At 47.7% G+C, this 22,463-nt stretch overlaps 1 protein-coding gene across 2 annotated transcripts in view; it reads left to right on the top strand.

Moving 5' to 3' along the window:
* Window positions 1–22,463, top strand: part of LOC144174545 (tudor domain-containing protein 7-like) — a 62,759-nt gene that overhangs the window by 18,537 nt on the left and 21,759 nt on the right. For both annotated transcript variants that reach the window (XM_077703299.1, XM_077703300.1), the window contains 10 exons: window positions 2,998–3,092; window positions 3,594–3,724; window positions 6,873–6,933; window positions 7,017–7,064; window positions 10,596–10,754; window positions 11,682–11,831; window positions 19,812–19,907; window positions 20,905–21,017; window positions 21,343–21,571; window positions 22,095–22,211. In XM_077703299.1, the coding sequence (XP_077559425.1) occupies window positions 2,998–3,092; window positions 3,594–3,724; window positions 6,873–6,933; window positions 7,017–7,064; window positions 10,596–10,754; window positions 11,682–11,831; window positions 19,812–19,907; window positions 20,905–21,017; window positions 21,343–21,571; window positions 22,095–22,211 (1,199 nt within the window). The remainder of the gene's footprint in view (window positions 1–2,997; window positions 3,093–3,593; window positions 3,725–6,872; window positions 6,934–7,016; window positions 7,065–10,595; window positions 10,755–11,681; window positions 11,832–19,811; window positions 19,908–20,904; window positions 21,018–21,342; window positions 21,572–22,094; window positions 22,212–22,463) is intronic.

Genomic DNA, 22,463 nt, shown 5'->3' on the forward strand with positions numbered 1-22,463 from the left:
AAAGGATGTGTGTTGTCATCTTCCATTTAACGGCCTGCCAAACAGTGATTGTTCATTGAACAACTGCTTGTTCCCTGTGTCCTGTCTTGCTTTAACTGCTTGGTGTGTATCTTAGTCTGTCACAGCTGGTTTGCTCATCCTTCATGGTGCAGTAGAGCGCGGAAATGAGGCGACTTGTATCGGCAGATTGCTCTGTTGAGAAGGCAAATACACTACGTACTTTATAGACAAGAGTATAAGTGGACGTTGTAATGAAGTGGAAGAAGCTGGCAAAAAACATTCTCTGGAAAAAGCTCTCCGGTAGCTTCATATTATTTATTCCCACTCCTATTCCTTTCAAGTCGCTCATCAGATCTGCTAAAACTTTCCTTCCTGCTGCTGCCACAGGAAGGGCTAAACCCTTGCGCCTCATCGCCTGCGTAGTGTCGGCGCGTTTGTTATATCTCAGTAGGACTTCGGGCATCACAAACATGAAAGAAGATAAGAGAAGGTTGTGTAAATGCTTCTCTGAAAAAATGACGTGGGTGCTCGAAAATCGCAAGAAAGAACATGGTAATTTGTTTATTCATTTGGAAGTCTCAGGTGGCAAGGTGCCTTTAGAGGGGTGTGCCGTAGGTAGGTGAGAGTTATACAGATGCAAACAGAGACAATGCTGAGTAATGCACCGAGAGTATGACCTAGTAATGTGGAGCTGAGTTACTAAAGGAAAGCACAAAGAGCAGTACAAATTACAGTACCAATGGTACAAACAAAACAAATACCAATTTTATGACATTTCATAGCAGTGTTCTCTGTGGTGAACTGTGCTGGTGCATCTGTGTTGCTTTTTGCTTGTCTTTCCTGCCTGGTGTGTTCTTCCCCCCTCCTTCCCTCTCTCTTCTCGCCACCCGATCTGTTGGTGTGGAAAGGCGGAGGGGTGTGGAGAGCGAGAAATTCCCCAGCCCCAGCCCACTTCCAACAGTTTCCGTAACACTTTCCAGTGCACACACGACAGCTTCCCAAGTATTGTGGGTACCCTGAGCATGTGGAACGGCGCTGTAAGCATTAGTAAAAACGTCCCCTAGCGACTGGTTCAAGCAGTTTACCACTGCTCTGGGCTGGTTTTGTGTAAGGGTCACTCTTAGAACTGAAAGCAGCGGTCATTCAGCCTTGTTGGGATTGTGCTAGAACGCAGTCACAAGATTGTTCACGGCAATTGTACTGGTCTTTATCACTCATGTCCTGGCGATCTTGCACTGAATAAAGAGTCGCAGCCGTGAGGATAAAAACCATACGACGTGCCGAAACTGCATAGGAAATGGCAAGACATGCCCAGCAGCTTTGCCATGGGGCTTGAATACATTGATAGCGGGTTGTCATTGTGCGCTGGGTATGTTACGGAAAGCGTTAGGGATGGGTGGTCACCGGGCCGCATTCCATTTTTCCCTGCACTAATAATCACCGTTTTCCATTCTGTTGTATGCAGCATCTTCAGGGCACGCAACTAACGAGTGTCTCTGTAGCGAGTGCCTTTGTGGCGGGGTTAGGTCATCGATTATCGACGAATTTTTCGTTAAGGATCATATCCATCACAAGTTTGTAGGGGGTAAGAAAGCCTTTCGATGCTCATCATTGTGCGTGTGTGTGTGTGTGTGTGTCTGTATGGGTGTGCATGCATGCATGCATACATGCATTCATGATGAAGTGAGTCCTTTGGGGTTGCGAAGAGCTCAGTTCATGTGCAGAAAACCGTGTTAGCTGCGGTCACTACCGCAGGCCTGTGTGCGGCTCAGTGGAAAAGAGGCGGGTGTCACAATAGCCACTTAGCTAAACTGATCGCCACGCTTTTTACAAGCCCACTACTGAAAGTACGCCGTGAAGCCAGGTTTGAAGGGAAATGTCGTGTCCACTGATACAGCCTTGTGAAAGAGAGGGGCAGGAAACTTGGCCCTTTGCCTTAGCTTAGCGCGGTCACTTTCCGCCTGGGATATGAGTGAGTGCAAGGTAGGGGCACATCATCGCATAGTGCATTCATCGCAGGGAAAGGGAACTATCATCCTGGGCTGTGAGGCTTGATGAAATGGGAAATAAGTTCTGTAATGTAAATATTTTTTGTCGAGAGTCATCCCTTATTGGAGCACCCATTCATCTGACCATACTCACGTGCACATCCCCCATCACTTTATCCGTGCGCTGCATCTTGTTACCGTATCCTTGCCACCATGTCTGCGTGCTGTGTTTCGCTGGATGTTCCCTTTTTACTCCTCCTTTATTCTTGAGCTGCTCTTTAGTGCTTCTGAAGCAGCGGTGAAGTGTAGGAGGAAAGGAAGAGGATAAAAAGTAGAGGTTACACTGTTTTGATTTGCTGACCTTTGGTAGTTCTCGTGTCCGGTCTTGTCTCTGACCAGGGCAGTGTTGTGCGTGCTTTTCGGTAGTTGCTTGTGTGACCGACCGGTCAGTCATCTGTGCGGGGTGCTTGTCTACTCTAATTGCTTTTTGAGGGCGTTGAAATACCATTAGAGCATCACTTGCCCGGTACTAAACATCATCAAGCCATAATAATTGTTCTCAATTTTTTTTTTTTTTTCTATTTTTCTACATAGGGTGATGTCCTACCTTAACATGTTTTCTGTTAGATTCGGTGGGTCCCCTTTGCATAAACAGAGTCTATCAAAGCTCACAAAAGGAACCGCGAGACTCGTGAATGGCCAAAAATGTGGCATCGTTGCAGGTTTGTGCCAGTTGAAGCACAGGTTGCAAATTTCTGTGCTTGGCGTTGCAGCAAAACAAAGAAAAGGAAACCGTGGGGGAAAAATAAATGATGCAGGTAAAGGCATTATGTTGCCCTCGACACAAATAAACAGCAAGCTTATGCAAAAATAATTTCTTGTTACAGCATTTCTGCTTTGAATAGGGGATGGTAGCCGATCATGCCGATGTGCGTGCCGTTAAGATCACGGGGAAAGCCTTCTCTGTCATTCTGGTGTGCTGCAACCGCTCTGTGACCGCTTTTTACAGATTCATCTCCGTCTGCAAAATCTGAAACCCGGCTGCCTGAGACGGATGTTTCGACGCCACAGAAGGTCGACATCTTTGTAAGCCGGATCAAAGAGGTTAGAAAATTGCCTTCTATGTTCTTGTGTGGTTAGGGTTCAAAAAAAAAAGTTGCTAATGGCAATTTTCAAAGTGTATGTCGAGTTTCTGTGTAACTCTTGTGCTTATTTTGTACCGTTATATTTATTGAGCTTTGATTTTAGTTCGCATGTTAGTATTAAGGCAATATACAACTCTGCTGTATTCAGAAGAGATTGCAGACCACGATTTTCTATTACTTTGTTCCCTGCGAAATGTCTTCATCACACAATGAATTTACATCACAGACCTTGGGTGACCCAATTCCTAAATAAACAAAAAATGTGCATGATATGCAAGACTGTAATACCATGGCCATGGATTCGTGCTTTCTGCTGCGATTGCACAACTGGCAGTATTGGGCATGCTGATGGTGTATTGGCTAGTGAAATGTTCCTCTTCTAGCCATAAACTTTACCAGGAGAAAGACGAGTGTTGCTGTGATGTCAGCAGACCCCATTCTTTTTCTTTCCTCCTCCCAGCTGCTGGCTGCCAAAGAAAATGGTCTGTGGAGCACGGTTGTGCCTGACTTGTACCTGGAACGCTACCGCGAGTCTGTGCCCACAAACTGGCTCGAGCTGGTCAAGCACCTTGCATCAGGGTACAACCCCGAGTGAGTTGCTCCAATGCTCGTCAACCTCCCCGTGTCCAACTCGCTCATTCAGCTTCATGCACATGGGAGCTGCATTGCGACGTGCTCTTCACATTCACGACGGTATTAATGTTAATGTTAATGCTACTTCCGAGATTGTCGCCCCTTTACCCGTTTAGCGAGTCCTGATGTCGTGGCGTTGTCTCAAGTGTGTCCAGTTTGTACTTAATGTTAACATTAGAAACTCCCATATAATTTGCGCAGTTACTAATGATGTTCAACCATATAGTGGCAGTAGATTTTTATTTACAAATTTATAGGGTGCCCAGTGGAACATTGCCCTCAGGAGTTGCTGCTGTGGAAGTGTCGTTGCTGTGGGAAAAACAGACAAAAAAAAAAACATTGCAGACCTGAGCCTGGCTGTCACCGTTGCGGCATCAGGGTTGTGCATCCACAGTTGCAGATGTTGTGCACTTGTGGCTGCACTTGTGACTTCTTTCGCCATTTGCTGTGGTTACTAGCGGGCATTGTATAGCTTTGCCAGTTTGTGGAGTTCTTAGTTTAGCCTGTGTACATAGCACGCATTGCACATCTGCATATATAGCATGAACGTTTTTACACCTGCATATGAACACATGTAGGTGTTAACCCTCGTTATATTTTCTTTGCTAAAAACGCAGTAGTCAAGACTCGCAAGTTCTGTTTAGCATGGACCCGAAAAATGTTCGCAATTATCGAGTGATCTGAAAAAAATTGGCTGAAACACTTTCTGTCTTTCGCTTTCGCTCGCTCGTGCAAGCTAGAGGGGTGGATGGGGGGGATGTAAGCAGGCTGTACAGTGCCCTTCCACATCGTGAGAAAAGTCGTATGCTTTCCCCCACTTGCATGCTAGGCATTGCTGGACAGTGTGTAGCTCGGCAGGTATGTTAAGAAACACTAAAAGGTAGAAACAAGTTGACCTGTATTCATAGATTACGGTGTTGCAAATTTAGGTAAGCCATTTTCGCAAGTAGCAGTTGTTTAATGAGACACAAAATTCCATAAACTTGAAAACAGGTGTCGACGCCCCATGTGCTTTTGGGTCCGACGGATTTTGACATCACAAAACCTGTGAACGGCGAGAGCTCATTGGAGAAGCATCTATAAATGTTTTCCTGAAATAAACAGTTCCCAAGCGGTTGAGCCCGTCAGTTTTCCTCTAGCTCATGTTATTTAAACTCACAGCTCGTATACCGCTTCCCTCACTATTCAGTCAGCCATCTTGCTTTCAGTTTCGTTTTGGAAAAGCATTGACGCGCAATCAGCGAAGTTGGTAACCTACGACGGTGAGCGCCTGAGCTTCTGCAAGCAATATCCCCGGCAGGAAGCAGCTGAAGGTCCCTTCATTAGAAGCGGCAAAAGGAACAAGGTGCACCGCAGGTGGTTAAGCGACCTGCCTGACCTTCCAATCTCCCATTCTGTGCGCACGGATGTTGATATCGGTAAAGCATGCCCGTGCCCAGTTCGAACCTTATCGTCCGCGAAGGGGGCTATCAACATCAAATGAAACGCGAACACGAAAATATGAACCTGAACACACAAATAGCGCGATTTCTTTCCATGCAAGCCAAAATGATGCGTAGCTTAGTTACAAAAACAAAGCTGGGAAAAGGGGATTTCCAAACATACCAATAGCAAGACATTAAATTAACTCTACAAACAGTATTTCTCAATTTTGTACGTTCTGGTTCATATTTTCATTTGACGCCGATAGTACAGTACTTACTGCAGCTGATTAGCTGACCGATCTGACCTTGTGGTCTTCCTTTCGCCGTGAACCGCTGTTGATAAACCGTAAAGCAGGCATCGCTGTCCTTTATGTTTGAGCCAGTAGGAGCGTGGCCAGTGGTGACTACTCGACATGGCTGCCCGGGGATCAGAGTGTTTACTTCACGCTAGGATCATGTGAGAAGATAATATGAGATGGCTGTGATTGCTAGACGAGGTGAGGGGAAGGCGCTCGCCTGAACTGCACTAGCCGGGATGCCACGCTTGATGTTCGAATTGGCGCTTGTAGCTTCAGAAGAGCCTTTGCTCCTCGCAGCCAGCTTGATGGGATCTGGTAAGCCGGTACAGGTGGACATGCCGGCCGCTCGAGCATTCAAAAGCATTCCTCATTCGGTCGGTAAAAAGCCGAAGTCCAAGCCATCTTCCCCGGCTTGAGAACGCTGTCGGGGTTGGCCGTGGCTTGAAGACTGGAAAGCTACCGCTGCCAGCGTGAGAGCGCCTAGACTGCACCAATGCCTTGCTCCTACGTTGTTGTTTGCATCACGAAAAAATGGAACAGGGGAGAGAAATACCAGGTTTATTTGCTTATTTTTCGGCAAATAACACATCTTAGCTTGTCGAACAAAAGCCGAGAGAGCTACGAAACGTATATTTCATTTAGAGCAAACTTTCCTTCAGCCTTTAGTGGCCTTTTTTTAAGGCTGTCTTCTTTTTCATTGGCTGTTTAAAATCACTCAGCTGAAGACAAAAACTGCATATTGTAAGAAATACGAAAAAAAGCTTTGCTATTGGGATTTGAATATACATTACAGAATCGGCCTGCAATGTTGGGCAATCACTGGGGCTCTTCGGTTGTTATTCTAGGGCTGATAATGGATTTTATTCGTACGTTGACTAAACTGTTGTTAATAAGTGTACTGGCCAGAAATGTGGATTTGGCAACCATGCTTTTTTTTTTTTTGCCAAGAAGTTGCCTCAAAAAAAGTGCTTTAGAATTTTTTAATCAAAGGAAATGACCAGGAATGTCCAAACTGTGTGTGTGAAATCAGAGTTCTGATCACACTAACTGGAAAATATTGGGCTCTGATTGTAATACAAACCACCAGTCCTTTTGGGGCCGTTCATCCCAAACATCCACTTCAGTTTTATCTGTGATATGAAGTCTTCCCTTCTAGAACGAAAACGGAATGAAACCTGTTAAAGCAGGTATGGTTTCCCACATATCTCACAGTTCACGTGCTCTTCTTGCTCCGACCTTTTGCAATCCCTCAAGCTTCAAGCGTTCATCTAGCACTTACACCGAGTTTCCCAGTGATTGTGGATGTTTAGGCAGATGGATTTACTTGGGTAATGCAGTTTGCTGGCCATTGAATGGGGTGGTTGTCTTCTTATTCTGCTGCAGGTCCAAAGATTGCCGCTGCATCCTCTACGCAGAACCTCCGACCTGCCAAAGGGCTGTGCAGGTGAGGACGCTTCTACCTGGCGCTGAAGGTATTGCGTGCCCAAGAAGGCAGCTGAGCTTACGTTGGGGTGGTTTGCCTTTCAGGCTGCCCTAGCAAACCTCAGCTTCAAAGGTGCAGGCGACAGCACACAGGTAAAGAAAAGTCTTCTTGCTCTTCTTGTCTGCACTACAGAGTGTATTTTTTAAATGCGTGTGGTAATACCTTATTGATAGGGTTCCAACTTGTACAGCCCCCCTATTACAATCACTATCACTAATTCTAGAGCGTCGGAGATGCCCCGTAGAGTGATTGTATTGCTGGCTTCCCTCCTATTAGTACCGTGTAGACCATTTACAGTCTAATCCCGCTACAACGAAGTCCGCTTCAACGATATTTCCGCTTCAACGAAATTTCCAAGTCCCCGTCAGCTAGCCATAGAAGTCAATGCAACAAAGTCCTCGCCACAACGAACCATTTGTCTGGCTTGCTTTCGCTTCAACGAAATTTTTGATGATTTGGGCTGGGTTTGAACAATTATTTTACAATAAAATAAGCATAGCGCCAGCTATCTGTAACTTTTTATACGTTCAGGACGCTTAGTTTCACCAAAAACATGCGCGGTGCACCCACACTGCCACCCAAAACAAAAAAAAACTCGTAGGTGGACGCCATTGTGTGATGGTGATAACGATGCGGCGGGCCGTCTTTACACGAGGCGCAACCAGGTTCGCCAAGCTGGAGCTATAGCCAATCCATATCCAGTTGAAATTGCGCGAATGTGCTCTGCTGCTGGCATGGCTGCTGGCGCAGCGTCGTCATGTATGTGTTATAAGCAGCTGCCCTTGCAGTTTTCCTGCTACAATTCTTCAAAGTCAAGAGCAAAAATAATGTTTTCGTGTTTAGTCTTGAACCCGCGTCATCCTATCTTATTCGCGAGCGGGCAGTCGCGATAAATGCAAGCGCGTGCGGCTTGCCTGCCAAGGTCAGTTGCTGCCGTGCCTAGTCAGAGGATAATTAAGATAACGGCGCTGTTCCTGCCACAAGCGAAAGGGGGGCTTCCAACCACCTAGCAGCTATCTGCAAGTAATCAGCTTGGTGGAAACGCCTTGTTGTACAGCAATACGCTTTGCGCCTGCATTTCTTCACCTCTCCCCTTCTCCTCAGTATCACGCTCTTTGAGAGCTGGTAAAAAAACAGATAACCATTGGTATGTTTGTTATCTGACTAAACACGATGTTACTGCGCGTCACTCTTGGTATGTTTGTTATCTGACTAAACACGATGTTACTGCGCATCACTCTTTTTTCTAAACATTGTATTATGCTGCCAATGATGCGGAAATATACCGTGCTATTTTTCTTGCCCTTCCGTGGCCTGTTGGGGCAGATTTCGCCTCAACGAAGTTTCGCTTCAACGAAATTTTTTGCAGGTCCCGTCAATTTCGTTGTAGCGGGATTCGACTGTATAACGTAACCGCATATAGTGCGGGATTGGATATATTGTTGGTTTTTCTGGCCACCGGTAGGCCTCCCATAGCACTCAATTCATAAGTGTACCGCGGTCATGACTCTGCTTACAGTGGCTAAGGCGTTGTGCTGCTGAGCACGAGGTCGAGGGTTCGATTCCCAGCCGCCGCAGCGGCCGCATTTCTGATGGAGGCGAAAAGCAAGAACGCCTGTGTGTACGAGATTTCGGTGCACGTTAAAGATCCCCAGGTGGTCAAAATTAATCCGGAGCCATCCACTGCGGCGCACCTCATCGCCTGCGTTGCGTCGGCACGTTAAACCCTGCAATCAATCAATTATGACCATGCTTAGAGGAACCATGACAGCAAAATGCAACCTTGTTTAATTTGAAAGAACTACACTTTGGTAACTCGGTCAGCTCCATTCCAGCCCCGAAAGACACATGTCAGCAGTGGCTTAGTAGGGGAGTACGAAAAAAATTCCCCCGCATTTCCCCGAAGAGGAGTATGAGGAAGTGCGAAGCACGGGGTGATGCTATGAGGGGGAGTTTGTTGAAGTTTGGTGGCATTTTGCCCGTTAGTTGCATTAACACCCCCTCGTGATCACGTTCGGCTTAACATGCCTCGTTTGTCCCTCTGCGGAAATCTTGGTGAATTAACGTGTATGTTCGAGAGATGTATGTAATCACGCACACACACACGCACGACGAAGACGCGCGCGCGACTACAGGAGCCGAGCGAGAGAGCACGCGCGAGCCGACCCACGGAGGTCTGGCCGTTTATTGCTGCATATATAGGGGAGTGTGCCGCGCCGAGCCAGGCGACTGAGAGAGAGTAGGCGCGGGGCGAGCGCGGCGAGCGAAGGGGAGAGGGCAGCGAACGCGCGCAACGGCGCAGCGGCAGCCGAGCGAGGGGAGAGGAGGCGCGAGCGCGTGACGTCACGGCGAGAGCGCGCGCCATCACATGGTGTAGTGACGTCACTGCGCCGTTGCTATGGACGCCTTCCCTCCGCTACCGTGCCGTTGCTAAGGAGAGGAGGGCGCGATAACACCTGCGGGCGACGGACGGCGGTGGAAGGAGTAGGTCCGACTAAGAAGTGCTTCGCACTTAAAACAGAGCTACAAGTGTGTTGACAGCATGTTAGCATTGAAATGGTGCACAACTGCACTTGCACGGCCATGTTCAATTGCGGCGAATTTCTACGCGAAAGCATTATGCACCCCACGAAGCACAAACCTCACTCTTGTTTCACGTGTCGCCGCACAAGGGGCACCCTCCCTGCCTTCCCCCTTTCCAAACACTGTTTCCTTCGCCACTAATTCAAACCATGTGACATTTGCGCGCGAGGTTCAAACACGACTTGCAACAACATGCTCGCTGCTTCCTCGTGCGTGACTAATCTGTACCATGGGACACTTGCGCTACCGGTAGGTTCAAACATAATTTGCAACAACACGGTGGCCGGCGGCGGCGATGCACTACGAGATAACAGCAGAGTAGCACACGCCACCGTGCATGTGCTGATCATGTGATCATGTGCATTTTTTACATTAATTGATTGTAGGGTTTAACGCGCTGACACAACACAGGCGATGAGGTGCGCCGTAGTGGAGGGCTCCGAATTATTTCTGACCACCTGGGGACGTTTAACGTGCGCTGAAATCTCGTATACACGGGCGTTTTTTATTTTCACCTCCATCAGAAAAGTGGCCACCGCAGCCGGGAATCGAACTCGCGTCCTTGAGCTCAGCAGCACAACGCCTTAACCACTGAGCCACCACAGTGGCTGCATTTTTTTTACACCATTCTCTTTTTATTTGCGTTGCTTGATCTGGTAAATACTTTAAGCACTTAGATGAACCTGTTTTGCAGATTGGCACAAATACACCACGCCTTGCCTCTTTCTGTAGAATTCATTGGTCAGGTTTGCAGGACCTTGTCCGCTAAAGCTAGAGCATGTCGGAACCGATTTTACATTGTTTGCACATCTTTCGTATCAAACTGCTCCCAATTTCGGCTTTGTTGCTCCAAAATGAAGGTATCTTCTTCCTGTAGCCTGCTCCAAATTTGTAATTTCCTGCTCCAAAACCGAGATTTTCGCACTCCAAAAATTTCTCCAAATCTAATTTGGGGGCTGTTGCACTCCTGTTGGTCCATACAACTGCACATTGTAGGTGGCTAGTTAACCAGCTGTGTGCTTCTCTTGTGTTTGTTTAAGACCAAGCCCCAGACCCTGCCGCAGCCCCAGAGTGAGCCAAATTCAGCATCACATGCAGTTCCTGAAGCATTGCGCCTCCCCAAGGCCAACCACTGGGATGTGTTCATCACGTACGCCTCAAGCACCGCCGATGTCTACTGTCGCCTCGTGGACTACAGCGTGAGTACGAGTCTACTGCAACACGCCAATGTGTGTGCCCAAACAGTGGGGGGGACCTCATTTGGTAATTTATGTCGTTACACGAGCCCAAATGGATCTTGTTTTCTTTATCAACTGGGCTTCAGCACTTATCGCCGGTTCCCCCTTAGGGGCGGCACATCTCCCTTCCCTCGGGCCATGGCCTATCGCTGAGCGGTACGTGTGTGCGTGCACACACAAACACCCGCGTGGCGAGACGTGCTGACGTTGCGCATCCTCTTTGATGTCCACTGTACTACTGCTTATTTGCCCCCTTGTCTGTGCTGGCACAGCGCTGTTTGTTTTCCCGCATTATATTTGCTCCTTTGGAGGCTTGAGAGCTTCAGAGCCTCCAAAGGAGCAAATGTAACGCAGGAAAACAAACACTCAATCAATCAATTCTGAGCTTCAGATATGCGTGCAGATGTTTTGTGGTCGAGCCTCCTTGTGCCTGCATGCTTGCGTGGTGGCGTTTTCATGTGTGCTAACAAAGCCTGGGTGTTCTGAAGAAATCTAGGGCGCCTTGTGGTTGCTAAACTGCGTGCTCCCATAAGGACAGCGGTTCTTGGGTGCAAATCCCCAAATGCTTTCGTAAGATTGACATAGCTGTAACTTGAGCTCGTGCTCTGGTGGCTGAGACCTTTTTTGGGGCCCTGTGGCAGTTGCTGGAGATAGGTTTGATGACAACGTACACGTGTTGTTGTGGCTCTTTTATTCACAAAATGAAACGGGAGTAGCGGCTTCCAAGTTTCGCCGATGTGCCGAGGAACAATTCGATGCAAGTTGCGGCAAATGTCATTTGGCTTGAGCCTTGATTAGGTTTCTGTGTATGACGAGATTGGTGCTTGTCCAAATGGCAGAGAGCGCAAGGAAAACCTTGTCCTGGTTCGCGCTTTTTGCTGGCCACAGGAGGACTACGAGCGGCTCAGCAATGACATGGACGAGTTCTATGCAACCCGCTCGTTGCCTGTCGCCCATCCCAAAGAAGACGCCCTGTACACGACAAACTTTGAGGGCGGCTGGCTGCGGGTGCAGCTGCTCAGCGTGCAGGAGAAGCAGGTCTGTGGGCATGCGCTTTGGTGTTTGTCAGCTGCATGCACTATTCTTGGAGGGTCTGCTTTATCAAAGAGGAGAACAGCGCAACACAGACGAAACACAAGAAGAAGAAAGTGGTTGCGGTTGTCTTTTTCTTCTTGTGTTTAGTCTGTGTTGCGCTGTTCCCCTCTTTGTAATCGTGCACCAACTCACCGAAGCCTTAGCCCTTGCTGCTTTATCACCTGCTTTCAGATTGTTAAAGGCAAGTAAGCGCACACATCTCCATGCCATACCTGAAGTACTTGTATCTGTCCTTGAGAACTTACTAGGCAGGACATAATAGCCGTTTCCACTAGCAGTACGAATGACTGTTGCTAATGTGATTTGTGCCCACTTTGTTCAGGCACATGGAGCTTTGTTTTTCAATGAGAGTTTTGTGGTGGTTAGTGGGGATGAGTTGTAGCTGCTTTCCAATTCGGCATGTTATCACATGTTAATTTGTTCTGTCAGGTATTCTGTGTGAGTAAAGCAGTCTTAATAGTTGCATCAGAAACGTCTGCATTTTGCCACTAAGTAAATTTGCATTGATAAATTAGCATCTCAAAGTATATTAAAGGGGCCATGCAGACAAAATGCAAGTTTGGTTTGAAAGAGAGAATGGCCAGAGAATGTGACCTACTAGAGAATGTGACCTACCAGCTATGATGTATTATGGGTATCTGTGCGATTGGCTGAGGCTGGCAAAAGCATACGCAAGTTAGGCAGAACTTATAAGCTTGCAGAACAAGCTATTTACGGTTACATTTAATGCCAATTAACTTTATTGCAGTGAAAATGGTGGTGTAAACAATGCAAGTTACAAAAGTGCACATAAACATAGAAGCACCAATGTGCACTGCTGTTGGTACTGCGTGCACAAATGCTTGTTATAGCTGCACAGCAGGTCGGCGCTTTGGGATTGTCTTGCACGACACTGGCCGATAGGCGCAAGTGACAATGTCTTGCGTGACTATTTGTCGAGCGTACCCAATGTGTCACGAAATGATTGCTTCCAACCGTAACAAAGACAAGTCAGGTGCAAATACAGTCAGAAACAAAGTGAGCACAGACACAGCGATCCCAAGCGGTATGTATGGTGGCGCCATCTGGAGGACGCATGGTGAAGGCATTTCACAGTTCCCTGCAGACTAAACAGTGCACTAACATTTGCTTGAACACCTGCTCTGGACATGTCACCGCAGAAGTCACGAAACACTATTTAGTGGGAGAATCAAAATTCTGGCTTAAGTTGATTCTCGGTGAATAAAGCATCGTTTGCAGCTGGGCAAGCAAGGAAAGGGGGGGGGGGGGGGGGGCACTATCAAACACCAAATCTTTCAAATAAAACAAACTTGTATTTTGTCTGCGTTGTGTGAGCATGAGGTCTGTCTCAATGAAGGCACCCTGCGTGGTGTTGTGAGAGTCTGCAGGTAATTAAAGGGACACTGAAGACAAAACTGAAGTTGGTACAAATTGATAGATTGGCATCCCCAGAAAACAAATATACCAGTCTCTGCCGAATATACCAAATATATATATATATAAAAAAACTGGTGAAGCTTGCTGCACTAAATTGCGTGTCTTGAACCATAGCAAAGCTGCAGGATTTCTTTATACGTGAGCAATGAAGGACACACCACCACGCATTTGTACAACCTTTCTTTCCACTGTGCCAGTACAGTTAAACCTCGATGTAACGAAGTCGGTAAAATTCGTAATTTACTTCGTTACATTGAAATTTCGCTACATTGAAATTCGCGGTTATAATGAAGTGTTCATCCCGTGAAGCGTTTCCTGAAAAAGAAAACGTGGCGCGCATACACGGCCGGCGCACTGTTTCTGTTTCTATCGGTGCTTAATCGTCTACGCGGGCATCAGCGTGATCCGCATGGAGCGTTTTCTTCCCGAAAAAACGCGCCCCGGAAGCCACAGGCGCGCTGACGCAGCCGCGGAGAACACCCGCGCGATGCGGGTAGCTCCAGCGACCTATTCTAACCGCTCGCTGAAACGCAACTCGAGGGGCAAACGAGAGGGGTATGCGAGAAAAAAAGCGGATAACGTGGGCGAAATTTTCACTGTAAAACGTCATACGTGCCGCCTACGAGAGCGCCCATCAAATATCCTTCGCGGCGGCCTTATCGTCTAGCCAGCCGGCATCCCCGAGCACTTCGAAGCTCCCGCCATAGGGTGCGCGCCTCCCCATTGGCGAAACTGGTCAGGCTCCTCCCACTGCTGCGTGCAGCGTGGCGCAGCGCGAGTCACTTCCCGCCGCCTGCACGCAATCGCGGACGCCGGTGTGAAAAAAAAAAAAAAAAAAAACGCGCGCGCAAGGCTCATAAAGATTCACAAATGCTTGCTGGGACGACGAAACCCAACAAGCATGAGCGAACTCAAACGAAGTGCAAAGCGGCGGCTTGCGGCGGCGGCGGCGGCAACGCCGGTGGCTTAGGCTTACCACCGCGGAGGATATTTGATGGGCGCTTTCATAAGCGGCGCGTGTCACGTTTTACAATGAAAATTTCGCCCACGTTATCCGCTTTTTTTCTCGCACGCCCCTCTCATATGCCCCTCGAGTTGCGTTTCAGCGAGAGGTTAGAAGCGGTCGCTGGAGCTACCCGCATCGCGCAGGTGGTCTCCGCGGCTGCGTCAGCGCGCCTGTGGCTTGCGGGGCGCGTTTTGCGTTTTTGCAGGGAGAAAACGCTGCGTGCGGTTCACGCTGATGCCGATTAAGCCGTAGACGATTAAGCTCCGACAGAAACAGTGCGCCAGCCGTGTATGCACGCCACGCAGTTTGTAGGCAAGGGACTTAATCAAAGACTCCGTGGCTGGCTGCATCCGCGGCATTGGGCGACCCGTGTCGCCGTTCGTGTTTTATTGGGACCCCATTTCGGCGCTTGCGTCTCCCAAAATCTACTTCTACAACTTAAATATCGTGCCTCGTTCTCCATGAAACTTCGTTACATTGAAATTCCGGCAAACGGGACTTCGTTACACAGAGGGTGAAAATACATGGTGTGCATACACTTGAAGTTACAAAAAATTCCGTGGTTCGTTACATCGAGGGTTTCGTTACATTGAAGTTCGTTACATCGAGGTTTAACTGTAGTAGTCATCGTCATATGCATTGACATCGTCGGGTTCCTCATGCCAAGCATTACATGTGCAGTAGCGCTTGACAACTGATGCGCAGTGGTGGTGCGTAGGTGCACGACGCATGTGCGGCGTTCCTGAAGTCTTGTGGAGGTTCCGTGGAGCAGGTGTTGCGCGAGCTGTGGTGTGGTGTGGTTGGTTGCTAGGCAACGCGAGGCGTTCCTCTGGGTTTTCGGCAGTTCTTTTGCCTCTTACTGGGGATGATTGGTGATCGCTGTGAGGCACATGCTCACGGGCACACTGGCATTTTCTCACTCAGGGTTTTTGCTAAAGCCACTGCGCATGCTGGGGACGGTCGGTGGTTGCCGTGAGGCATGCGCTCACAAGTGCTCAGCATCTTCTTGGTATTTTCAACGTGCTACTCGCCACACATTATGACCAGCACAACTCCGCTGTCAAAAAAATGAGGTTATTAGTTGCCCAGCAGAGATTACATGAACAGCAACTGAGTGGATGGGCGAAGAGTCATATGAGAAATAAAGAGTGAGGAGCGCACGCACAAGCTCTCAAAGAAACACGTAAAATCTTCCTTTGCACGTTAACTTTTGTAAATCATAGACATTTATAAATGTAGAGGTGTAATTCAAGCCATGCCGACATTTACGAGCTGCAAAGCCGCAGCGCCGGTGGCGTGCAATGGTTATTTCTGGTTTGGCATAGTCCCATGCCTGTTACCTCCAACTCTACATATACGAAGGTTGCACTGCAGAAACCCATCTGTCGAGCTGTCAATTTGAATAGAGTTTTAGCGTGTGCAGCCATACGCAAAGAGTTAGTGTATGCTATTTTTTTTGCATTGTTCACGTGTATGCTAGGGGGCTTGCGTTTCCTTGTTAAAGAGTTCTTATGCACTATTTCTTTGCATTGTTCACGCATATGCTAAAAGGCTTGCGTATCTCCCTGTTAAAGGAGCCATGAAGAAGACAAAACACAACTTTGGTTCATTCGAAAGATTGCCGCGTTACAATCATACTGACACCACTTTTAATGTAAACTTCACCCAAATAAGCTATTTATTTAGGAAAAAAGGAAATGGCCATGCGATTGGCGGGGGCCCGCAAAAGCAAATGCAAATTATGCTGAGCTTATAAGCTTGCAGAACGAGCTATGTGTGCTTAAATTTAGGGCACATTTTTTTTAAAGCAATAAGAATGGTGGGACAAACAGTGGAAGTTATGAAAGCACATGTAAACTTTGTGGGGACCAGGGTTCTTACGGCGGCCTAGCTCGATTCTCGAGATTCGGTCGCAAGGCTAGCTCCGCTGAACACCACCACGGATCGCCAACTTGGCGTAGCGGCAGAGAACAGCAAGGAACACAGGACACAGAATTCGCCCACTCCGACGGTTATTGCACTGCAATACGGGGACGTCGGGCGCGTCGCTCTACACCGCCACAACCACCTTAGCCAGGATGAGAGAAACAGGCGCGAGGGCGGACAAAGGAAGGCAAAAAGGAGCAAGTCATACTTACGGCCGCTCCCGACGACGGTTTGTATCCAAAGAGGCTCTCCCTTTGTCGACGGCCCCGGACCAGGCCGCCGGAACTTCGGGCAAACCTGTCACGTGAGGGGTTCGGCCGCGCCCCCCCGCTCTCATGGGCATCCTCCCGGAGGGGGAAGCGCGCGACCGCGGAGAGAGAGGTACCACCCCTCTCGCCTCCGCGGCGGGCCGAGAGGGATAGGAAAGATGGCGGAGCTCCGCTATTTTCACAACTTAGAAGTACTGATGCGTACTGCTGTTGGTACTGCGCGCACTATGCTTGGTTTAGGTGCACAGCACTGCGGGGCATTGGGGTTGTCTCAGACGACACTGGCTGATTGATGCAAGCAACTGTGTCTTACGTGACCATATTTGTCGAGTGAGCACTATGTTTCACGAAATAATTATTTTCTTCCTGAACAAAAACAAATCAGGTTTAAATACGGTCAAAAACAAGCCAGGTTTAAATATGGTCAAAAACAAACGAAATGCTGAAAATGGCTCGCCATGGTATGGTGGCATCTAGGTTCAGTAACGTAATCAAACATGCAAACGCCGCCGCTCTAGCACGGCTGTGCGCAATCGGCTGCAGAGCGGTCGGTTCCTGTGATGTCATTGCAGACCACAAAAGCACACGATTTAGCGGAAAATCAATATTTTAACTTAAATTGATTAATTTCTCGGTGAATAAAGCATCGTTTTCATCTGGACAGGTGCTGGGGGCACTATAAAACACGAAATCTTTCGAATCAAACAATCTTGTATTTTGTCTTCATGGCCCCTTTGAAAAGTTAGCGTACACTATTTCTTTGCATTTTTCATGCATACACTAGGATGCTTGCGTACTTCCTTGTTTACATCATGTTGGCGAGTAGTGTGTCAACCTTCCACAGTTACAGTAATTTGCATTTGAAAAAAACAAGTTTTTTGCTCTCTCGGGTAGTGCTGTCTGTGAAAATGAAGTTTTGCAGCCAGGTCAGCGGCCAAATCTGTGTGTGTTGTAGTCGCGTTCACTTCGCAATGAAATTTGACGGCGTGCTCCTGCTGGTGGACTGTGTGCACTATGTTGGAATTATCATTAGTGATGATTCAACCCCGCACCAGGTATGTAGAGTGTGTGCGATTTTTTTTAAAATCTTCTTGCAGGGTTCGCACAGGTCTTTGAGAACGTTGAAAACCCTTGAATTTAGAAGTGTCAATTTCAAGGCCTGGAAAGTCCTGGAATTTTTAAATGGTCCTTGAAAACCCTTGATTTTTCCGGAGAGAATCAATGTCCCTGTCTTTTCACAAGAACTTAAAGTGTTTGTCGTGGATTTTAAGTGTTAACAAATGTAAACAAACATTGTAACAATCAAGATTAAGTGTATTGCGTGAAATGACAAGTTTGGTGGGCTTTTTTTATTACAAGGCAACATTGGGAGCGGGCACTTGTCAAACCAATTCATGCCACTATACAATCCAGTGAAAGCCAGCTTCTGTTCTCTATCTTGCACCTTCCATCTAGTCTGTGGACGCTCGCTCCTTGCATGTTTGCTGTGCCTCATACGCTCCATCTGCATTTGTTTACGTGCAAATGGTGGACGTGCACATTGTTCATCCTGCCTTGCAGCAACACTTGCGGATTTAATTTCAACTGATACTTTGCTGACAAAGCAGGAGATGCAGGCAACATTAACGAACTTTTGAAATCAAACAGCCTGAGCAAAAACACCAAGAAAAAAGAAAAACCTTTAACTACCAACCATGAAATAAAAAATAGAGCTGGGGGAGCATTCACGAACCCGATAGCGCCTATCTAAATGTGCACTAATGTGCTTAGGTATTGTGCAATATAAAACTTTTGCATTGTGTTGAAAAAGTTATAAAATAATCCCTGATAAAATATTAGACGGGGACCTTGAAAATTTGTTTTCTGGTCCTTGAAAGTCCTTGAAAACCCTTGAATTTTTGCTTTTGAAGCCTGTGCGAACCCTGTTCTCGGCTTGCGCCAGAGTGAAGTGACTTGTTTGCTCCCGTGAATTATTGCAACAAGCGAGCATAACCCTTACGATGGGCAGGAGACGATTGATCGCCCGTTATTCCGCGCTTCGGCCTCAAAGCACATGCCGTGACAATGTGTTCGTTAAAAACCAATTCTTGGTTGTCTTGAAGCTGAATAAAATGGGTGCGTCGAACCGGGTCTTCTAGTTCAGGGAGTTGTTTGCTGCTATGCTTCCACTGCGGTGCGTACATAGGTAAAATGATATTTGTATCATGTTCTGCACATTTTTTATTCCATATAGTAGTGGATTTGGCACTCGTAAAAGCTCTAGGCACACTTCTGGCAGATGGGCTAATCGCTTCGCAACACATTCAACACATGACGCAGTAAGCGTCACCATATCGCAATGGTAATATGTCTAAACATTCTACTAGAACTCAAGTCGTGGTGCCAACCTAGTGGGCTGCAAAAATTTAGCATTGCACGTACGCAATCGCAGCAAACGCTATACTAAAGCTCGCTACAAACGCTATACTAAAGCTCGCTAATGTATTGAGTTTTCGGATGAAAGTGCACAAGCACGCCTGCATAGCAATAGTGCGCAAATGCACACGTACTACCATTAGGTGCTTGCACACCGGAGTTTCTAGGCACCCATTGGACGCTGTTACAAGTGAAACTAAGAGATGGCGCCACATTGTCAAGCCGAGTGCATCGAAGCGACTACCTGACCATCCATAACGAGAATGCGAATCAAGAGCGCCTGTGTCGTCGTTCTCGCTGCAGCTGCGCTGTCCGCTAGATGTTTTGTAGGTAAAGTAAAAGGCCACGTGGCACATTTACATTGTTTAACCACCATCTCAGGTCCCGCGTGGCACCAAGATTGACGCACACAGAGTGGCAGGTAACGGACGTGTAGGGCAGGGAAGTTTTGTTGTATGCACCGTGAGCGCGACCAGTGGCTCCTGTGGCCACGATGGTTCGCTTGGTAGGTTTTAGTTTACCTGCTAGACAAGCCACCCTGCTGTCTCACTTGCTTCCGGCCTCTGTTTCCGTCACGTGAAACTTCATGAAAGAGCGTAAGGAATGAAATGCGATTTTCAATTTGTAATTTCTCGGCAATTAAAGCATCTTTCGCCGCCGAATAAACGCTGAGAGGGCTATGGGGCTGTTGAACTTTCGTCTGAGCCCAGCTTGCTTGTTGCCTTCAGTGTCCCTTTAACCAAGACCCAGTGAAGGGAGGCAGGCAGGCTTCTCTGTTTCATTCACTGTGAGGAGTCCACTGGGTGGCGGGAGTTCCCTGCCTGGCATCGTCAGAGGCCTGAGGCTGCCGCACTTGCCTTCTTTTTGTAGGCCGAGTGCTTCTTTGTCGACCACGGAGACGTCGACATAGTGCCAGTGGAGAAGCTGCAGGAGCTGGACCCGAGGTTCCTCACTCTTCCATTCCAGGTCAGTTCCTCATGAGGCAGTATTGAAGTGCTGTTGAAAAGTCGTAGTTATAACAAATATAGTTTATAACCTGGTTGGGCATAAAATGGCAATTCTCAAAGCATTGGTGTTTCTTGCGAAGCATCTAACAAGCTGGAAATGTACCATATTTGTTTATGAGGTGTTCACTCTCTGGGCTTGTGGGAATAGTGACCTTTCACTTGGAGAGTAACGATTTTGCTGAAATAGTTTTGCATAAAAAAAATGCAATATGGTTGCTTGGGCAAGTTGCATACATAAATTAAGCCCAACTAAAAGCCTTGTAAATTTAGCATGTGGGGATGATGGTAGCCCTATGGTGAGCAGTAGTCTGCCAACAGGAGCACTAGTAACATATTTGCACAAGGCTAGTTCTATACCATTGTAGTTGAAATGACTGCAACTGCAATGGCATGCTTTGCACGACATGTCCAGTGTGCTGACCTTCAAGTGCACTACTTCCATCTAGGGCTGGGCAGATCTGAAACATTTCCTGATTAGGCCTGCTGAATGAAACGGCATGCATCGTACGGTGTGCTCTGAAAAGAGCAATTTTTCACTGAAAAACATGGGAAGAAGAGCAGTGACCAGTCACACCGAAGCTAAGGAGCACCAAGTAGCTGCTACTGGAACTAGGGCACCATGTGCAGCTTTGTTTATCACTGCCAGCAAGCAAGCCGCCTAGTGCTGTTGTGACTGACTCTGTTCACGTTGAAATTGAACGTGGGCTCTCGGTGCCTACATGCTAACAGTGCTCCTTCATTAGGTTTCAGCTCCACCTAAGCCAAATGGAAGCTGACCAGTGTTTGCCGTCTTTTGATTCCCATGCTCTTTTAAATGCGTTAGCAAATGGTGTTAGCAGTTTAATAAGCTGGATAATTATAATGCTACAATATGGGTAACTTTGGAGACTTTTGGTTAATTCCATTGGGGTGCATGCAGTGGCACAGCATGAGTGTTGTGGTGTCTGCCTTTTCAGGTGGTCCACTGCCAGCTCGACGAGCTCCTGGACTATGCGGAGGACGACCAGGCCAACAGACTGCTCAACGAGCTCGTTGTGGGCAAGTGCCTGATTGCCGAGGTCCACTCGAGGTGACTACCACTGGCGGCCTGCTCTTGAGCTATTCTCACACTTCATTGCACGTCATGTCATGAGGCCAGCTTGTGCACAGTGGGAGACGCCTTGCATGAGTTCATCTGCGATTGTGCGGCGCTGCTTTGTTAGTGTATACCAACATGAGTTGCTTGCCAACGGACAGACTACTGACTGTTTTTTTTTTCCCGTTGCAAGCCCCATTCAGCAGAACGAAGGCTGAGTGAAACAGTGTCATCTACAGTGCATTTGTTGCATGCCATTTTTTAAAATATCTTAGTTGATTCCTTACGCATGTCGCCCGTGGACTTCCCCTACACACAGGGAGCTCCCAGTGACTGTCACCCTGTATGACACCACTACTGCGGAGGACGTGAACCTCAACGCGCTAATGCTCAAGCGGCTCGAGACGCCCCTGCTGCCCGGGCCAGACGCCATCGCACGAGTGGTGCTCAGCCACATTGACTCGGACGGCAACCTGTACGTGCAGATGCAGGGCGCCAGGCTGCAGTACGTGGCCCGCTACATGGAGGCCGTGGGCAGCCACATAGCGGTGAGTGGTGACAAAATGCAGTGTGCAGCTGGTAGCATCATGGCGGGAGTCCTGTTCTGCCATAGCTAGTGGTGGACAGCATCAGATGTGTCCAACCTTGCTGCTGTGGCCTTAGATGCTCAGTCTGCACTGCTGAGCACCTGGCAGTTGCTCAGCAGTTGATTAAACTGCTGAGTCGGGTTGACTGAAGCGCCAGTCTCCTTCCTTTTGTGGGAACCCAATTTTCCACAGTTTTGCTAGTGGCTATGGGTGTAGCTTCAGCAGAGTTCTGTCTGGTTGTGCATTTGTAGGGCATGAAATGCATTGTGCCCCTTCAGGGTGTCCACCAATCAGTAATTCTTAAAAAATTTTGAGTGCCTTGAAAAGCTTGCAAATGCCGCAAAATTATCTATTGCAAATGTCTCTTTTGAAAAAATTCGACAAAAAATTTGGCTGACAATTACACGATCATAATTTGGCTATTTATTGCTGGGTTGCTCGTGGAGCGAAATGTTTCCTTTCTTTTTCTTTTGACCACGTGCAGCAAAACCAGCTCAAGCCCGCATCGTCGCTTTGCAAGTCAAAGCTGTACGCCTGCAGGGTTGACTCGGGAATCTTCGCTCGGGTCCTCCTTCTAGAGACCACCCTGACCAGAGGAATGGTGGGTGCTGACGAGTTGCTTTCATTTCATCGGGTAGTTGTGCCTTTCCTCCCAAGAGTCAAACGTGCTGCGGTAGAAAAAGTGCCTTCGGTAGTGTAAATTTAAGGGGGGACGCGGCTTTCAACTCGCGGAAATCGGCCAAAAAATCCATTTTTCGGAAATATTTTTAATATATTCTACAACTATTCTTCTATATAAATACAAATTTTCTTGGCCGAAAACCATCTAGAAGTACCCTAAATCACTGTTTTC

This window comes from Haemaphysalis longicornis, unplaced genomic scaffold (genome assembly GCF_048455015.1).
Source record: "Haemaphysalis longicornis isolate Haplotype H1 unplaced genomic scaffold, Haemaphysalis longicornis Haplotype H1 scaffold_3, whole genome shotgun sequence".
Classification (NCBI taxonomy): domain Eukaryota; kingdom Metazoa; phylum Arthropoda; class Arachnida; order Ixodida; family Ixodidae; genus Haemaphysalis; species Haemaphysalis longicornis.